General features: G+C 41.8%; 1 protein-coding gene across 1 annotated transcript in view; it reads right to left on the bottom strand.

Annotated features, from left to right (window-relative positions):
• The window catches only part of BMT2 (base methyltransferase of 25S rRNA 2 homolog), a 36,129-nt gene extending 31,840 nt beyond the window's left edge, over positions 1–4,289 (bottom strand). The window contains exon 1 of the mRNA XM_056340392.1: positions 4,025–4,289. Coding sequence (XP_056196367.1) covers positions 4,025–4,262 — 238 coding nt within the window. The 5' untranslated portion in view covers positions 4,263–4,289. The remainder of the gene's footprint in view (positions 1–4,024) is intronic.
• Between the last annotated feature and the right edge of the window lie 13,372 nt (positions 4,290–17,661).

Below are 17,661 nucleotides of genomic sequence, written 5' to 3'. Positions count from 1 at the left end.
GACCATAAAGCAACTGACTTCAGAGCCACACTTCTCACTCAAATGTCTAAACCAATTACCTACTCAGGCTACTTATTATTGTCAGGCAGGTTCCTGTAAATTCTTCCTGATTTTCTGGATTTGAAAAACCTCTTAGTAAGTTACTACCCATTTTCTTTAAAGTTTCAACAAATCTTTAAGGAATCAAACTACCACCTAGGAAGGTTTCTATCAGTTTCTGTGATACAGTAACAAATATCAGGACAAGGATCAGTTCTGTCTCATTCTAAGCCTGAACAGCCTTAACAGGTGTATGGAAGGAAAAATGAAATGTTTTAGTCAAACACAGAAAATTATTGCATAAAATACCTTTACAGATACCTCAGCAACTGAAACAATTTATTAATGATTAGCTAAATTAGTTGACACATTCACTCAGTGTGGACAAGGACCAATCACCTCAATTTAAAAAATACACTTTTTTTTTCTCCACTAAAAAACACAAACTCATTTTTTAAACAATTAAACCATTTTACAATATATGACATAATACTACTGTCAGATCCACAGTGGTGAAAAAAAAGAATATCTTACAATTGCAAATTACCATATCTGCCATGGCATTTACAATTACATGCTTCCCTTCTTTATTTACTAATTAAGAACAGAAAGGATGTAAGGGGAAGGGAAGGAAGTCACAAAGGATGAAAAGAAAAAGGAGTGAAAAAGAGAGAAAAAAATAAATATTCCCACTAGAAGTCATACTAGATTAGTAATATCCTGAAAATAGGTAGAGGTAAGTACTAGTTACATGGTAAAAAACCTAAAAATTGTTGAAGAAAAAGAAATGCGCTTCAATGCAAACTTAAAAGAATTTAAGCTGAACCATTTCAAACACAGCAAATGCTGTCATAAATATACTGGCATGCTCTGGGACTATCATATGACATGAACCACAGTACAGAAGTACATACAAAATCAATCTACCATACTTACAAGTACAAGTGGTTCAACAAATGCAGAAATCAAAAAAACCCAAGATTCAGATTTGATGACATGATGCTAACTAAACTTTACTCTGGTAATTCCTTAGTAACTACAAAAAATTTGCTGTGATGCATCCTTAGTTAAGATTTATTGCTCTTGCAGTTTGACAAGTATGCAACTTCTTCAGAAATGTGTTAGCTTGCAGTTTTGAAGCATATTGTCACTTTCCCACTGGTTCCTCTTCAAATACAGTGGCTCGCCTTTTACAATTGCCCGTTAAAACACAAGCCTTGCTAACATCAGCAAGGCAAATGAATTATCAAACCAGCTTATTACAATCAAGCCTGTATAACTTCTATCAACAAACATCTCATGAAAAAGGATGCATCTATTTCCCTTCAACACTTAAACAGAAGACAGTAACTTAGGATCATAGTACAATACTAGGGACTTTCTTAGACTTACCCACCCTGTGCAACATAATCATCCGCCTTTGAGAAGGATATTCAACATGCTTTTTCCTCCTACCGATAAAATTCATATGTAATTTATTTTACTGTTTACAGACAACGCACTGAAGTCCATGCAATGGCAATTCTCTATGCTTATTTAGACAAAATGGAAACTGGCTTCTAGCTTCATGGAACTCCACTAAACATGAAAAGAGGCAGACAAACCAAACAAAAACACAAAACTAAAGAAAACCCCAAAGAAGGACAACAGAAGACTCTAGAATACAGATAGGTCTGTTTCTGCTTCATATGGAGGTTGACTGCGGAGTCAAGAGGTTTTCCAACTGTAATAAGCTGTAAGTATATAACCAAGGATGCATTTTTTTCCTCTGCTCTTTCATACCCAAGTTAAAATTCAAATTATACTGAGAAATTACAGAAGATTTATTGGCTTTTTATTTCTCTTCAGCAAACTTATCAACTTTAATTTTGTCAGTGCAATGTATTTGCCAGTCAGAGTTGCTGAGTATTAGAAAACAAAAAAATCCAAAAGATCCTTCAGAGGTCAAGCACGTCTTAGTATTACAATTTCAGAATGACATTAAAGGCATTTAGGAAGGAGATTCTCAAGTCTGCTTTTAGAAGCATAGAGAAACACAGGGAGAAAAGACTCCAAAGATAAAATTCTGAAGTTGAAAGAAGCTAAGGTATGAAGTACTATGACTACTAATAGCTAGTAAAGACCACCTATTATTGGCTGAGTAGGTAATGGGTGGAGCTCTCCTTGCTGCATAGATGTGATGAACTGTTTGGTTTTTAACTCTATCCATGAAAATACAAACAGTGTTGCTAATTTAGAGAAACTAGAAAAGTCACCTTAAAGTTTTCATTAACACAAGATTTACAGAAAATACGATGTAAATTAAGAGTACTATTGGCTCTTTTGCTTAACCAGTTACACACAACTTACCTTTGCATACTAATCTGCTCTTTGCCGAGAAGCAGGCTTATATAGACTTCCATGTAATTTAGGCTCTCATCTAAAAAACATTCAATTGTTACAGAGATTGCTCACTTTTGTTTTTGTAAAGTTAATGGTGCCAGTGCTTATCTGTCTTAATCTGCAGGCACTCTGAAATACCAGATAAATAAGAACTGCTAAAAGCTGGATTCCTTTGCCAGAATTTGCATGTTTAAACGTACTATGTTCCTTTGCTTAGATGTTGGGAGAGCAAGGGAGATCCTCCCTTCAGTTTTGGCTCATCAAGGCCAAAATAAACAGCAACTTTTGATCAGGGTCCAGATAGGTAGATATCTGTGCCCAAATCCCATGGACAGGCTCCTGTGGAGACTTCTGAAGTTCAGAAGGCAGTATGACCTCGTTTCTTTAACGGAAGTGTCATACACAGACATAGAGGAGCAGCAAGAACTCCTGCCTACAACAGGAAGAGTTCCCATTTTTATGTGTGTCCTTCTGGAGGTATGCACCAAAAAGCTGTGGACTCCCTGAAAGAATGAATGGATGAATATTTTGTAACCTGTGTTAAAACAAAGACTGAAGAGATTGTTATGGTCAACCCAAGGAGGCCAGAAATTTCAGTAAACAAATCTCAACTCTGACACTCATCTGAAAGCATTTCTGGGAAGGTTTTACACATTGCAATACCACCCATAAGAACCTTGCATAAGGGCGTTAATACTGATGACCTAGTAGATTTTTCAAGGACTCACAGGATTTTATAACAGCTTTTCCTCAACTCTCAGCTCTTTCGCTTAGCGCTCCAGCCTGAGCTACATCTCCACCGTAGAAAGACAGAAGGGATAAACAACTCACAAAGACCCGTGCCTCTCCAGATCGTCATTCAATCTCTCTCGGCATTCATGACCTACAGTCCTCACTCCTGCATATCCTAGGTCTGGAAAACACTGCTGTAGGACTTGGAAGCTGCCTGTGGTGAAAGGCCTAGCTATCTGCTACTGAACGTCACACGGAGCAGTAACATAGGGCTAGACGGACCCATGCCCAGGCACAGGTGTAGCACACCTTTAGCCAAGGGCACGTTTCCATCTCGGTGCATTATCCGTGCGCGCCAACCCTCTTCTCTTAACATCCCACGAGAAAAACTCCTAGAGATGCGCCATAAGCCCTCCCGAGCCAGGAAGGGGTCTCCGCCGTCAAGAGCTCAAGGAAAGCGGCACAGCCTCGGCAGACCGGCCCAGGGCTCCTCGGCGGGGCTGCGGGCAACCCCCGGCAGCGGCACCCCGGGCGCCCGGGGAGGAGCAGGAAGCGAGCCCGGCGCTGCTCCCAGCCGCTGCTCCCAGCCACCCCCCATGACACACCCCCCCTCGGCAGCGGTCCGCGGCCCAGCCGGCCCGCGCCGCTCCGGCGGCGGCTGGGGGCACCGGGCCGGGCCGCCCCGCCCCGGGGGGGGGGGGGGGGGGGGACGACGCACCGACCGGCGCGGAGCCCCCCGCGGGAGCGGCTTCCCCTCCTCCTCGGCGGCGGCGCTGCAGCTCCCCGCCGGCCGCCCCCCGCTGCCAGCCCGCCTCCCGCCGTGAGGGGAGAGGGGCGGCGCGGAGCGGACGGCCCCCTCCTCCGCGGTTACCTTCCCGGTACTTCTTGCGCAGCCGCCGGTGGACGCTCTTCACCACCCCCGACAGCTTCTCCTGCTCCAGCTTCCGCTCCTGCTCCGGGGCCGGGGCGGCGGGCGGCGGCGGGGCGGCGGCGGCGGCCCCCGCGGGCCGTGGCTGTGGAACGGCCTCCATGGTGGTACCGCTGCTCCGCCGCACGCAGCCCGGCTGAGGGGTAGGCGTGAGCGCCGGGCGCTGTGGCAGGGCGGGCATGCGCGCCGCCCGCGCGCCGCCCCGCTCGGCATGCCGGGAGGTGGAGTCTGCAGCCCCCCCCGCCCCGCTCGGCATGCCGGGAGGTGGAGTCTGCAGCCCCCCCCGCCCCGCTCGGCATGCCGGGAGGTGGAGTCTGCAGCCCCCCCCGCCCCGCTCGGCATGCCGGGAGGTGGAGTCTGCAGCCCCCCCCGCCCCGCTCGGCATGCCGGGAGGTGGAGTCTGCAGCCCCCCGCCCCCTCAGGGCCGCGCCGGCGGGGCCATGGCAGGGCCCGGCAGCTGGTGGCCCCTCTGCGCCGTGAGGGCTCCCCAGAGATGTGGGTTTGCTTCGCTCCAGCAAAAGTTTCCACATCCCACAGCTGGAGCAGGTCACCCCGCGGTGCTTAATAAAGCAGGGGGGGAAATCAGGTGAAGAACAGACGGAGGGGCCTGGGGCAGTGCAACTTCGCAGCGGGGGCTCCTCTGCCTCCCTGCATTACCCTGGTTCACCAGCCACCCCAGAGACCCCTCTAAAAGATCTGAGGGTGAATCGCTCTGAAGTAGGGTGGTAAAACCCATTCCCCACCTACAAAAGACCTTGCAGAAACAAACTGAATTCAAAATAAGGTAAAGTGAACCTTGGCAGGTCGGTGTCGGTGGTGTGGAGATGGGTGTTTGAAGAGCATGGTTTTGTACAGGCTTTTTTTCTGTCATCATGGAGCTGCTGGGCCCATTTCTTAGCAGAGTACCATTGCTGACCTTATCTGCTTGGAAATAACACCGAGCAATGCCTGCAGCCAGCAGAACTGCCCTTCACAGGTGAAGACACAGTGCTCTCTGCCCAGCTTCAGCCTTCCACCAAAACCAAAGTACTTCAGTTCTCTCATTCAGTCGTTGTTGGAAACAGGATAAAACAAAACCACTCCTCACAAGATCAGGGCAGGGAAATCTGCCACGAAGTGGCTTGCTTGTTTGACTGGGCCAGAAGTAGCTAATTGTCTTCTCTGAAGATGTTCGAAAACATTAAGGAGGTAATTGCAGCTACAATTAAATCGGTGACAAATCTGACTCGGGTAGGGTCAAGATTTCATCCTAATAAGAAGTCAGTGACACAGGCAACTTTATGCAGTAGGGTGTATAACAGCTCCTTATCAGCACTGTGTCAGTCCTGCCAAAAAGGTTTTACAGCTGATCAGAGAGCACGCATGATGTTGTTCTGCTTTTCTGATAAATTATTTTTGAAGGTGCAATTATCACGACCAAACAGCAATGTCCAAACAAAAACTTTTCATCATTACTGGCTGCAAAGACATCCCTTCTTCACTTCACGCTGAGCTGTGCAGGCAAATACTGCATCGCACCCATTGCCCTGGAAGCGGATCACACATTATGCCTAAAGGTCCAGCTTTTTCAGTAGTGTTATTTTTCAGTAAGTGCTTAAAAACCTCCGGTGTAGTTTGGATCTTCCATGATATATTTACATGCCATTATGTATTTTATTGTGAGAATATTTCAATTTGAGGTTTTTTTCTCAAAATGCAGGAGAATAACGGAAGCAGAATTTAAATTTTTTCTACTGACATCAGCACTAAGAAAGGGAAAAGAAGTATAGTGATTGAGTTATTCTTTTAGCTGTACTTTTAATTTTGAAACTGAAGAAAATGATCATGCATTAATAAAAAATATGTTATTTTACTTTGATTTGGAAAACATCTGAAAAATTGGCTTCTCATATCAGTTACTGTATTTCATATTCACCAAACTGATCCAGGAAGTCAAATCTGAAGTAGAAAGAAGGCTTGGGCTGGGGTTAATGATAGCTTTCTGAAATACTTCTATTTCTAGTTTTATTTGCAACTCCACCTAAGAAGAATTAAGATGGTGTAAAAAGAGGTTACATTGATAACTACTAGGAACCTTTTGGTTAAGGGTGTGCCTACACAGTGGTTAATATTCCTTCCACTTCTACATTATGTAGGATTTGGGGAAACACAGAATGAAGAGGAAAGCATAAACCAGTCTTCTGTGTGCAGCATGATACTAGAAGAGCACTGAGGGAGCCTTCTCAGAAGAGTAGGAGTACCAGAGTGACAGAAAAGAGATGGAGGCATTTGGAGGATGCCTAACAGATACTGTGGTGGCATCAATGCCCTCCCCAGTCACAAACCTCTAGACTTGGAAATGTAGGTCAAAATATGAGTGTATCTGTGGTTTGGAAAATTGGAAATCAAGTTGTATAATTGGAAAATCAGGGGGAAATGGCACTTAGGTGAAATATACTCTCCCAGAATAATAATTAAAAGTTACTATTTGAATGATGTTTACATTGTTTTTCAGTTCTCAGGAATTCTTTCTAAAACTAACAAAGTTGGTTTAAGTACAAAATGGTTTAAATTTATCACAATTATTTCAAAACTTACAGTTTTGATATTAAGCATACTTCAGTATTATGACTTTACACTGTACAGTTTTTACATGACTCTTCAATAAAAGTGAATGATGTTACTTTACATTTTCAATATTTTGATCATTTTCGGATATTTTAGAAATATATCAACAAGGAAAAAAATCCAACTCATTACTTTAATGCACAGCCTACTTTCATATCTAGCTGTACAAGCTATTATTAAAAAATAGGAACTAGGGAAGTATCGAATTTTTAACATAAGTGGTTCTATATGAAAATAGACCAAGATACAAAAAGCATTTCTCCTTCTTAAAGAAGTAACTTAGAAGCTTAGTTTCAATAAACAAGTAAACAGCATTTACCAGATGTCAAATTTGTCCAGGAACAAAAATGAAAGAATACTTGAGGAAGAGGCATTATGTTTTCAGGACACACAGATACTTACCTCAGACTGCGGTGAGAGCTGGCTCCCAGCGACAGGCTCTGAATGCAAAGCAATTGAAGGAGGCGCTTCCCCTGAGTGCTACAGAGATACAGGGGGATGATGGAGTGGGTGATTAATGCAGGACCAGTTCTGTCAGGCCTGGAACTGATGACCCACTTGCTCTATCGAGGTGGAGAAAAAACATGTATGCTCAATACGTTTCTTGAACACAGTACAGGAAGAGTCAAGGAACAAATGAAGATGAACATAAATCTTGTGGTTGTCCCCAAGATGCGAGGGCAGAACGAATGATCAGAATCCATACACTTACTCCAGGGGGATAGGACAATAAACTACCTGTGTCCTGATGGGGATGATGGAGTTTGACCATCTGGGAAAGAATAATTTTGAGCAGCTGGATTTACTATCTTGAATGTAGAAAATGGACACACAATCCTTTGTGTATTGCTTACTTTCTAAAAAGAAAAGGCCAATATAGGGCAGGCTAGCAGTTTCTTTTGACATTTCTGCAATATTTCAGTGCCCGTCACTTTTCATGAATAGCATTAGAAACAAGTGTCTGGATTCACGGGCCAGGAGGAGGAATAACCCCAGTCCTTTCCAGTAATGAGGTGGCTGGAACATTCACTGAGGATGTGGGAAAACCAGTTCACATCCCTACTCTGCCTGAGGGGAATCTGAACCCACATCTTCACTGTGAGATTATACAAAGTGGAAGTGCTCTTCCTTCCGGAGGGAAGGGTGACAAGCAGCCTATATTTTCAGTCTTTCTCCCCAGGGAAACTGTGGAAGAAAAGTAAGATAAAAAAATTTCTGAGCTATGCAACTCGGTGGTGCTTTGTTTCCATCTCTGTTTCATGGTACTTTTGATAATCAAGTCTTCTCAGCCTCTTCATCCCTTCTATGCTATAGATGCTGGTTGTTTGAAAAGGAACCAAAAAAATGACACAGCATCAAAGAGAAGAAACCTTTCTAGACAACACTCTCTCAAGTATGATGACATCATCATAAGAGTCTCTAATGCAATGTAATCTGCAAAAATATTACCAAAAGCATGTAATGATTTTAATGGAATACTGAAACACTGTGGTAATTTTAAAGGAATAAAAGGTTCTTTGTTGGGTGCAGAACTGTTTTTGCTACATATATCCAAAGGGAAAACAAATAGGGAGCAATAGTGTATTTGGTTTGAATTTAAGATTTTTTTCATTAACTGTGGAGACCACGAAGGCCACGAAAATAAGATAATTTGATTTAAAAAGTGGGAGTCACATCCCTGAATTTGCACTGATGCAATTATTAAGAGCTGGTCCCTTATTACATTTCTCCAGACTACACACTTTAGTAATTTAGTAATTAAAATTATATAGTAATTAAAACTGCTACCCCATAACAATAATTTTGTAACTACAGATCCTGGATACTATTCCTGGAGGCTGACACCTCTAAAAGTAAGTTGACATCAGCAGTCCCCCTACTTAATCCCCTGTGTATTTTAGTGGAAAAAATAGGACTGATATTGACTTTGTTTTGCATCTGAAGTCCCAGTATTCACAGAAACAAACATTTTGCTTCTGGATAACAGAGTATTTGTCTACTGAAGGACCAATTAAAGTTGCTCTTCAACTAGATAGAGACACTCAACTTGGAGAAAAAGGCTGAAAAATCCTCACACATGGGGACTCATTGTGGAGTCTGATTATGGATCCTCAAGACCATGAGAATTAGATACTGATAGGAGATTTTATTTATTGAAATTGTGCCTTCTGCTTGTTAACTTGTGTTGCAGTAAGGCAGGAATAATTTTAACAGTACCCAGCATTTCTAATAAACAATACATTCACTTCCTCCATTGTGGCTAGAAGGTACCACCGATTTCTGTCCATGGGAAGGGGCTGTTTCTTTTGACATGAGGGAAACTAGGAATTTTTTAGTCCCTTCCTTCTGTCACTTGTGTAATAGTAAAGTGGGTATTAAATTCTGTGTAACTACTGACAGGTCTACTGAAATCCAGCAAAGTACTTTATACCTGAGCTGTTCTGAATGTTATGTGCATGTGTAGAAAATAAAACGATCCTTTAATGCTGAGAACAGATAATGCATTTTTCAAATAAAATGCTGTACTTCATTGTACAACTTCTTTGCAACATGAGCATCACAAACATACTTAATACTCTATTAACAAAGATCATTAAATATAAACATAATTTATTTAAAAGTAATCCCCAATTCCCTTAAAAATCTGGGGGGTTTTATTGATTTTAGTCTAAGCACATTCCCCTGTTATTTGGAATGTGAATTATTAAATGAAGAGAGTCAATATAATGATTGCTTTAACAAAGAATACCAGCTACTCTTTCTAGATTGATTTTCTTAGCTGATTTCTTGCTGCCATAAAAGATTAACTCATAAAATCACTTTGATTTAGCAAGAGATGTCAAAACATCCAGCAGGTCTAACTGGTTTTCTTCCAATGTCAGTCAAAATAGTGTGTGGTTTTAGCACTGATTCATGTTTCTGTCAGCTGCTATGCATAAACTTGCTGAGTAATCAATTCGGACACAGTAACTTCAAGAAAAATCAGTGCTAGTAGGAAAATTTTAAGTTTGATTATTTGTGCATCTGTGGAACCTGATAGCCTTGAAGATGTTCTTAATTCTTGGGATTCAAATTCCAGTCTTCCTGTATTGGTCAGGTATGTATAATACTAGTTCAGCTCAATAGCAGTGCAGCTGTACATTAGGTCATTTTCAACTTGGGAAATACTGCAGTATCCTGTAATCTTGTATTGCAGGTATGATAACCTGACTCCTAAACTAAGATGAACTCACAGTTTGACTGGAGCTGTGAGTGCTAAAAAGCACCCAAAGAAAGACTAAGCTGCAGGTGAAATTTTGAGACAGAAAAAAAAAATCCATGGAAAATAATCTGTTTCTGTGGTGCCGTGGATAGATCAAGGTATGCTGCGTCATTTCACTTCTCTCTTTCACCTCCTAAATCCTGGAGGGTGCGGAAGAAGATATTTTGGGTATCATTAGATATGACCTATAAAGTAAATACATCTCTAGTATGCATCAACTGTTCTTGTCTATTCCAAAGATTGCCCAACTCCTTTTAATCTCTCCTGCCTCTTGAATACTGTCATGTGGTTTATCTGGGACTCTACTGAAGTTCAAGTTTTCAGTTAAGAAGATGAGAGAACAACAGCAATGTCTAATCATGCAACATCAAATGGAGTTCTGTCTCTGGGACAACGTATTGCAGGCAGTATAATATACTGCAGGAAGAGCAAGGAATGCCAAAGCTCTTACTTACCCTGCACACATGGTGTTTGGCCTGTGCACAGTTCATGTTTTAGGTTTGGGGAAGTCTTGCCTCACTGACGCTAATGCCTGAGGTGTTATCAACAAAATTAAAAGGGTTAGTACTCTCTTCATCAGTTTGAAGGATCAGGGCTTAGGAGCCCAAAGAATGGTGGTAGGACAAATGAAACCACGAATATTAATGCTGTTTCAGAATTTTTGACAGTCAGTACACAAAGGTTCTCAATAGTTTACCCATATAAGCACCACAGATAAAGATTATCTACTGTTAGAGGAATAGTTTCTCTTTTCTTCTCCAGAACATCTAATAAAACAGCTGTGGCACAAATACCATGAAGTAAGCATTGTCCACACTAGATTTTTTAAAAATTTCATCTGCTATTACTGTGGATTAAGAATGATCTGATAGCAGCTGCCCTAAGGTATGAATGGAACTACAGTCTGCAGGAGAAGAAAGCAGCTCTGAAATGCTTATTTAAAGATAGGTAGAGTTGTGATAAAATTAAATAACCATTTCAATTTGTTGAGGATACACTGATAAACTGTTATGTTAAAAACCCAGGAAAGAGAAGAATAGCGTAGCAGTTAGCGGAGACATACATTTCATACTGATGTTCAGATTTCAGTTAAGACTTGAAGTCTTTCAGATTTCTAGCTAATAAAAATGTCTATAACTTCTCTGTATGTGTGAGAGTGTTCTTGGACATTAACCATCTTGTTAACTCCTAGAAAAACTTTAGACTAATAAGCTTCCATTATTGAGTGCTATGATTACGGTTGGAGTCTTCAGTCTTGTTAAAATAATGAAATCTCTCTCACACGCTGAAGACATTTCAATAATAATTTGAAATATGTGTGTTTGAGCTACGCACAACGTTATAATCATGACATTCAATGCAGGTTAAGAAAAGAAAATTGTCAAACAGCAAGGCAGTAAATATCCATCTTCAAACACCCTTCTTTCCGTTCCCGCTGGACATGGGCGTTTCATGCATGGGGGGCTGCAGAGCGCCTCTGCCCCAGCCCCACAAGGGGCTGTTGTGTGTTTTTCCTGCCCTGCCATGCTTTCCCTCCGCCGGCAGGTCCCCCCTGGCTCCCACCGTCTCCTCCACCTGAGCCCCTGCGACAGCGATGCTGTGCCAGGCCTCCTTCCTCCCGCTGCCTCAGCCCCGCAGCCCCCTCCAGCCCCCCAGCCTGACTCCTGGTGCCACTCCTGTCTCATTTCCCAGCTTTCCCGTAGGATTTCTGCAGCTCCCATCGCTTTGCCACTTCAGTCTCACTAAAAGCTGTGGAGGGCAGCGCCTGAAGCACAGCCTTGCAGCCGCACAGAGAAACGTGGAGGTGAAATGGCTGCTGTAAACCCATTTGTCCAAAATGGATGGTGGCAGCCATGTTGGGGAAGGAGGGGATGTGAGGAAAAGCTGCTGTCTGCCTCACAGCCAGGTTCAAACTGCCACTCTCAGGAGAGCTGGCAGTGCCGAAAATCAGAGCGGCTCAGCTACCGGGGAGGAGGGGGTGATGTGGGAGTGCAGGCTGGCCGGCAAACCGTGGAGGAGCCAGACACCTGCAGGCACACACAGAGTTATGGTAGCCACCACAAAGCCTGAGCCTCTGGAGTCGGAGACCTACAGCACTTCTGTGCTTTCACCCTGGGCAGCTTCAAACCATTTCAGAGCACGACCGCCATCTCACTGGCATCCTAACAGGAGGGGGAAGAAGCACCTCCAAGCCACAGGGCAGCCAGCACCTTCATCTGGCTTTGTCAGGATCCCAGCTGTATGATCCGGATGGCTCCGTAATTACAACCACAACGTATTTTTCGGCCCCTACAGGTGCCATGTCTTTTTCATTAATTAAAAAGAAGGGGAGGGGAAGAGCTAACTGCAAATACTCATTCTCTTCAGAGTTCTGGGTGTCGAGTGGAACCTATCTCTTTACAAAAAATGTAGTACTGCCTAAATTTTGCTGGGGATCCAGTGTTGAAGGGCTCACATTTGCCATTTCAACTAGTTCCTTGAAACGCATCACACATAGATACTATGTCAGGAAAGTGTTAAAACCAGTGCAAACTCTCCTTATAAACGTTGATGGCTTCATTACACAGAAATGGCGTTAAGAACGCTTCTATAATAAAAATGTCTATTCAGGCTACGTGCTTTTCTGCACTGGTCACCAAGGAAAAGGCATCATTTTGGAAGCCATAGTGACAATATACTACAAAATGGGGAAAATTTTAGGAGGTAATGTAAGAACCAGTGGCAGAGCTTCTGCTTGCTGGAACCTGAAAGGTGGATTTTTGCTGAATAACACCTTTAAATCCAGGTGAAACGGCTGTCAGCTCACAGGTCATAGGCTCAGCAGGAACAGAATTTCATATCATAAAGTTATAATATTTGCCTCTTCTGGAGCCTGACATGATCAGCAAAATGCAGCATGAGGCTTATCACACAGCCTAACAGGTACTTGAAACATTGCTGTCCTTGCCTTTTCAGAAGCTAGAATGGTCTCCTGGAGGCTTTTCTACATAAATAGAAACAGCCTTTTCTTAGAAGATGTAGAAATAATTCTGTAGCATCAAGAAAAGTAGTTGTGGCAAAATTTCTTACATAACTCATGACCTTTCAAGCTCTATTTGTACTCATAAAGGTGAATTTTTTCCATCATTACTTAAAGGTCCCTGAACCAGAACTAAAAGCATGACTAAAAATGTATTTTAAAAATAATTTTGAAGCCTGCTTTTTCATTAATTTTGTTTTGTTTTGTTTTGTTCTGAATAATATTAAAGCCTGTGTGAAAGGTTGGGAAGAGATTTTTGGTTTCAAACTGTTTCAGGATGTGCTTCCCTTTGGTAAAAGGCTGCCCCCATTTTTTTACCATTCATACTGAAGTCTAAAGACCCATAAATGTATAGAAAGATCTAACTGTCCTTAGAGTTGTTGGAGGGTTGTCCATGTGTGGAGTTATTTTTAGACAATTCACTATTTCAAAACAAGTTATCTGTAAACCCAGTTGGGTGGGACAAACAGAATTCTATTGATCTATGAAGGCTCATTTTTGAGAGAAGCAGCTCAAATTAGATGGTCTTTTTGGTTAGACATTGTTTATGGTATGGACACCGGTTATGTTTAAAACATGTTTGGCAAAGACTCCTGGGGCCACACAGACCAGACAGAAGGCATCCCAGACCCAGCAGAAGGCATCCTATGAATCCTTGTTGACAGATTTTTTTTCAGGCTACCTACAAATCTCATTTATTCTATGGCCTTGACATTGCTTAGGGTCCCTAGGATGAGGATGCATTCTTGGGCATGTTTTATGCCTGATGGTTTTCCTTAATTTTCATCTGTAATTTGTGGCAGCCTAGCAGCTGCTTCATGAACTAGCCTTAGAATGCAGACAGAAACCTCTGAACAAGGGGCACGCATCCAGCTGTGAACAGCAGCTTCTGTAGCTGTTACAGAACCCCAATGTAACCTGCTTGAGCCAGAGCACTAAGAGAAACAAGACAAATAGCTATTGTACTTTAAATTCACACCTGGCTTGTTGGTTTTGCAATAGCTTCTTTATGCAGATGAACACAAATGGGACCCTGGCCAATTTTCTTTTGCTGGAGGAACCTTTTGCTCCCGGGCGTTGAATGGGTCTGCCTACATTAGCGGTTAAGAGCACTACATAAATGTTTCTATGATGTGAATTGCCCTTACCTGTGAAACTTCTATGCCTGATATTCTTAAAGTTACATCACTTAAGACCTTTGGAGGACAGGAACTGTATTTCTTCCTGAAGAAGCTTAGCTAGAAATTGCACACTAGGGATTTTTCTAACACACCCCAAAGGTAATGGGAGCATGTAATTTTTGGGCTGTTGAGAAAGAATACAGTGGTTGATCGTGTTATTATTTTGAATTGTACTCCTGCATCATTTCCTCTTTTGTCCTGAATAAGAGAAATATCAGCACAAAGATGAACTTTTAAAGCTCTCCGTTGCTGAGACTTCTATAGAACTTTTAGGGTTTCCTTTTTGCAATCCGAGAAACTTGATGAGATTTTTGAAACTGTAAAAAGAGGGACTTTCCAAAATGCCTGTGTTGTTGCTATGGTGTAAGAGACTTCCAAAAGAGTTAGTTAATCCTCAATGAGCCATGTTTTTAATGGAATTTTATTTTAAAATAAACTTTCTTCTACATTCTCTCTACTCTGGGGTATATGCTCAGTGACTATCGTAGTTGTTGTTCTGATATTTCAAGTTACCTGGTCATCTGTGAATGTTTCTGAGAATTCTTTTCCTATAGAACCTGGCAACTAAATGAAGGTGACTAGCAAATTCCTATAGTCTGAAGTCTTCTTTTGTTGCTGGGGATTGCTGAATTCACATGTACTTGCTGGGTCTCAGCAATGACTGACATAAGCAGCTACCATTTCTGACAGCAGTTATTTATCAGGTCTAAATTTGAATCTCTTAAACATAGTGGCAAGGCTTGGGTCAATACAAATTCAAGGTTTAGTAAGTGATTTGTGATCACCATTACTCTGCGTACACTCTTTTAATAATAGTTTTACAAACAGTTGGCTCCAGACCAACGTAATGTGTCTTTCCTGTAATACAAAACCAGTAATGGCCATTGGGTCCCATGCTGGCATCTTGTGTGTGAACACGCAAATCCTGATTGGTAAATGGGCAAAATAGCTGCATGGTTTTGGAACAGGCTGTAATTCTGACTTGAGGAATAGTAGTCAGTGTGCTCACAGGAAGTATTTTCTCACTTCAGTCCTTCACTCTTTCTTGTGTGTTTTTATAATTTCACATAAGCAGAAGTCTGATATAAATTTCTTTCTAAACATACTTGTAGAGTTGAGTCTTTAAATAAGACTACCAGAAAGACTGCAACCAGAAGAGGTTTGTAAGCTAAACAAAGCCAAAAATAAAGAACCAGTTCTTTTATTTTATCTATAAATTAATTGGCACATTACACTAATTTTTACCACAATGTAATTGTGTAGAATGTGGTCATGAGTGCCATAGCAGCAACTTGAAAGCCTTCAGAATGGGCATCTCAGCCAATGTGCAAGACCCCATATGCAGGATGATATGGTGGGGAGATGAGGTTTTGGCCTCACTGAAGGATGACCCCCTGGCATCCTACTGTGGCACCTCCCTGGCTCCACCACCTCTAACACCAGCACAGCAAACACAGCTTGCCAAGCTCTGTCTGGCATGGAGATTACCAGCACGGAAGGGAAGCATCGTACTGTAAATTAATGAAATTTGGACACCAATGCAAGGCAAAGACCTGTTAAGTGAAGGTCACACGCAACCTGGAAAATCTGACAGGTCAGTGAATAAGTTGAGGTTTACAGCTGGAGTGGGATTAGGGCAAGCTGAGCTCTAGGTACACTACAGCCCTAGAGTATGTGCAGTTCCCCTCTTCAGTACTGTCCTTTGAGATTATTTCCAGGCAAAAAATCAGATCATCAATTGTATATGGTTCAGAGTTTGAAGGATTTCTTAATGAAGAGCAAAACCATATTTTAAATTATATATTCTCAAAGAAAACCAGATGTTGGTGCAAGCACATCATCTCACAAGCCATAGGTAAATTGGCCTGTAGAATCTATGCCTCAAGCTAGCGCTAATCAGAATATCACTTGTAAGAAAGATTTCTTTAAGAGTAACCAGGGGGGAAGTGGGTACCATTCCATCATCTTTTATAAGTTAAGAGAACTGAGTCATCTGTTTCTTGTCAAGTCACAGACTTTGTGTAGTCACTTGTGCACAGTTTACATACTAAGGCAAAAAAGATCCTTTGCATTATATAGGGAGTTAGACTTACTATCTGAGGACCATTTATTTAAGTCAAGTTCCTCTTCCCACCTGGTTTCAGTATGGAGATGAAACAAAGACTCTCATCTTTCAGCCATTTTGGCACATGGTAGCCTCTGCTAGAGTGCCACAGAGATTCTGTAATTCCCAGGACACCCTCCAAAATAACCTGCACTGCAAGTTTTGAACTGTCCATCTTTGAATAATTGAGAAATAAGTTCCTGCCTGCTGATAGACCCTTAAGGCAGAGCAAGGTAATGAAGAACTGGGCCATGTCAGGTTTTTGGTCTTGATACTGTATGGTTCCTGACTCCCAATTAGATATTTTACTTGCAAAATAATACTTCATAATTGAAGAGTGCATACTTTGAAATGGTAACTTTAGCCAAGTATTGATTATTTTTTAAAAATTTACAAGATTTATTGTACATGATGGGAGGTGACCTAATGAATCACAGAAGAAAAGCAAAACTTAATATTTATACTCACTATCTGTCTTTCTAGATTTCAGCAGACTGATTTTAAATCTATAGCCTAAGTGAAGATAATATCTATGAGATTACAGTTTCACAGAGAGTGTTTGATTTATACTAGTGAAGCTGAATTGTAGTACTTGCAGATTTCCTGTAAGTAAAAAATGTAGCTTTCTTACAAGAACCAATTACCAGTACATGGTCACCAAGTTACCAAGTAAATGCAGCACTTAGAAAACATAATAGAGGAATATAACACTTTTCTGAAGTTCACAATGTGTTTAAGATAACGAGATACTGTAAGGGTGATCTGCAATCAGAAAAAGAATTGTAAACTGACTTTTAATACTCTAAAAATTTAAGAAATAGAAACCAAGAGGAGGAAAGGGCACATACCAGGAACACATTTTAATCCAGTCAGCCGGTTAGGTGATCAATTAGACAACACAGCAAGGGCAAACAGATCAATGTTTCTGTCTTCAAATGTGTTTACTTACCAACATTTGCGTCTTTAAGATAAGCATAACCTCTTTCACTTCAGTTAAAATTCCAAGTCTTGTTGATGTTGCCTCTTTTTTTTCCCTAAATAATTACTGTTGCATTCACTTGTTTAGCACTTACCCGACCTTGACAGAGACTGGCTGCCAGAAAGGAGTCGACTGTTGACATCACGCAGCTTTCCTCAGAACACCCTACAGTAGGAGATTCATTCACAGAACTCATCCTCCTTCACCCTGAAGTCACAGATTCAGATCTATCCTAACTGGAATGAAACATAATGAATTTCTTATGACTGCTTTTCAGTAGCTTCTTATCCGTCAGGGACAGTTCCTAATGGACAAGTGCCTGTGTGGCAGCTGTATCACCAATGGCCTCTGCGGGTTGTTTTAGGAGTGGTGGAAGGAGCCACCACATTCACGAGGACTAATCCACCACAGTCACAGGAGATCCTGCG

This window comes from Falco biarmicus, chromosome 5, assembly GCF_023638135.1.
Source record: "Falco biarmicus isolate bFalBia1 chromosome 5, bFalBia1.pri, whole genome shotgun sequence".
In the NCBI taxonomy this organism is placed as follows: Eukaryota; Metazoa; Chordata; class Aves; order Falconiformes; family Falconidae; genus Falco; species Falco biarmicus.
The sequence above is the reverse complement of the archived record's forward strand: the minus strand, read 5'-3'. Positions and strand labels throughout refer to the sequence as shown.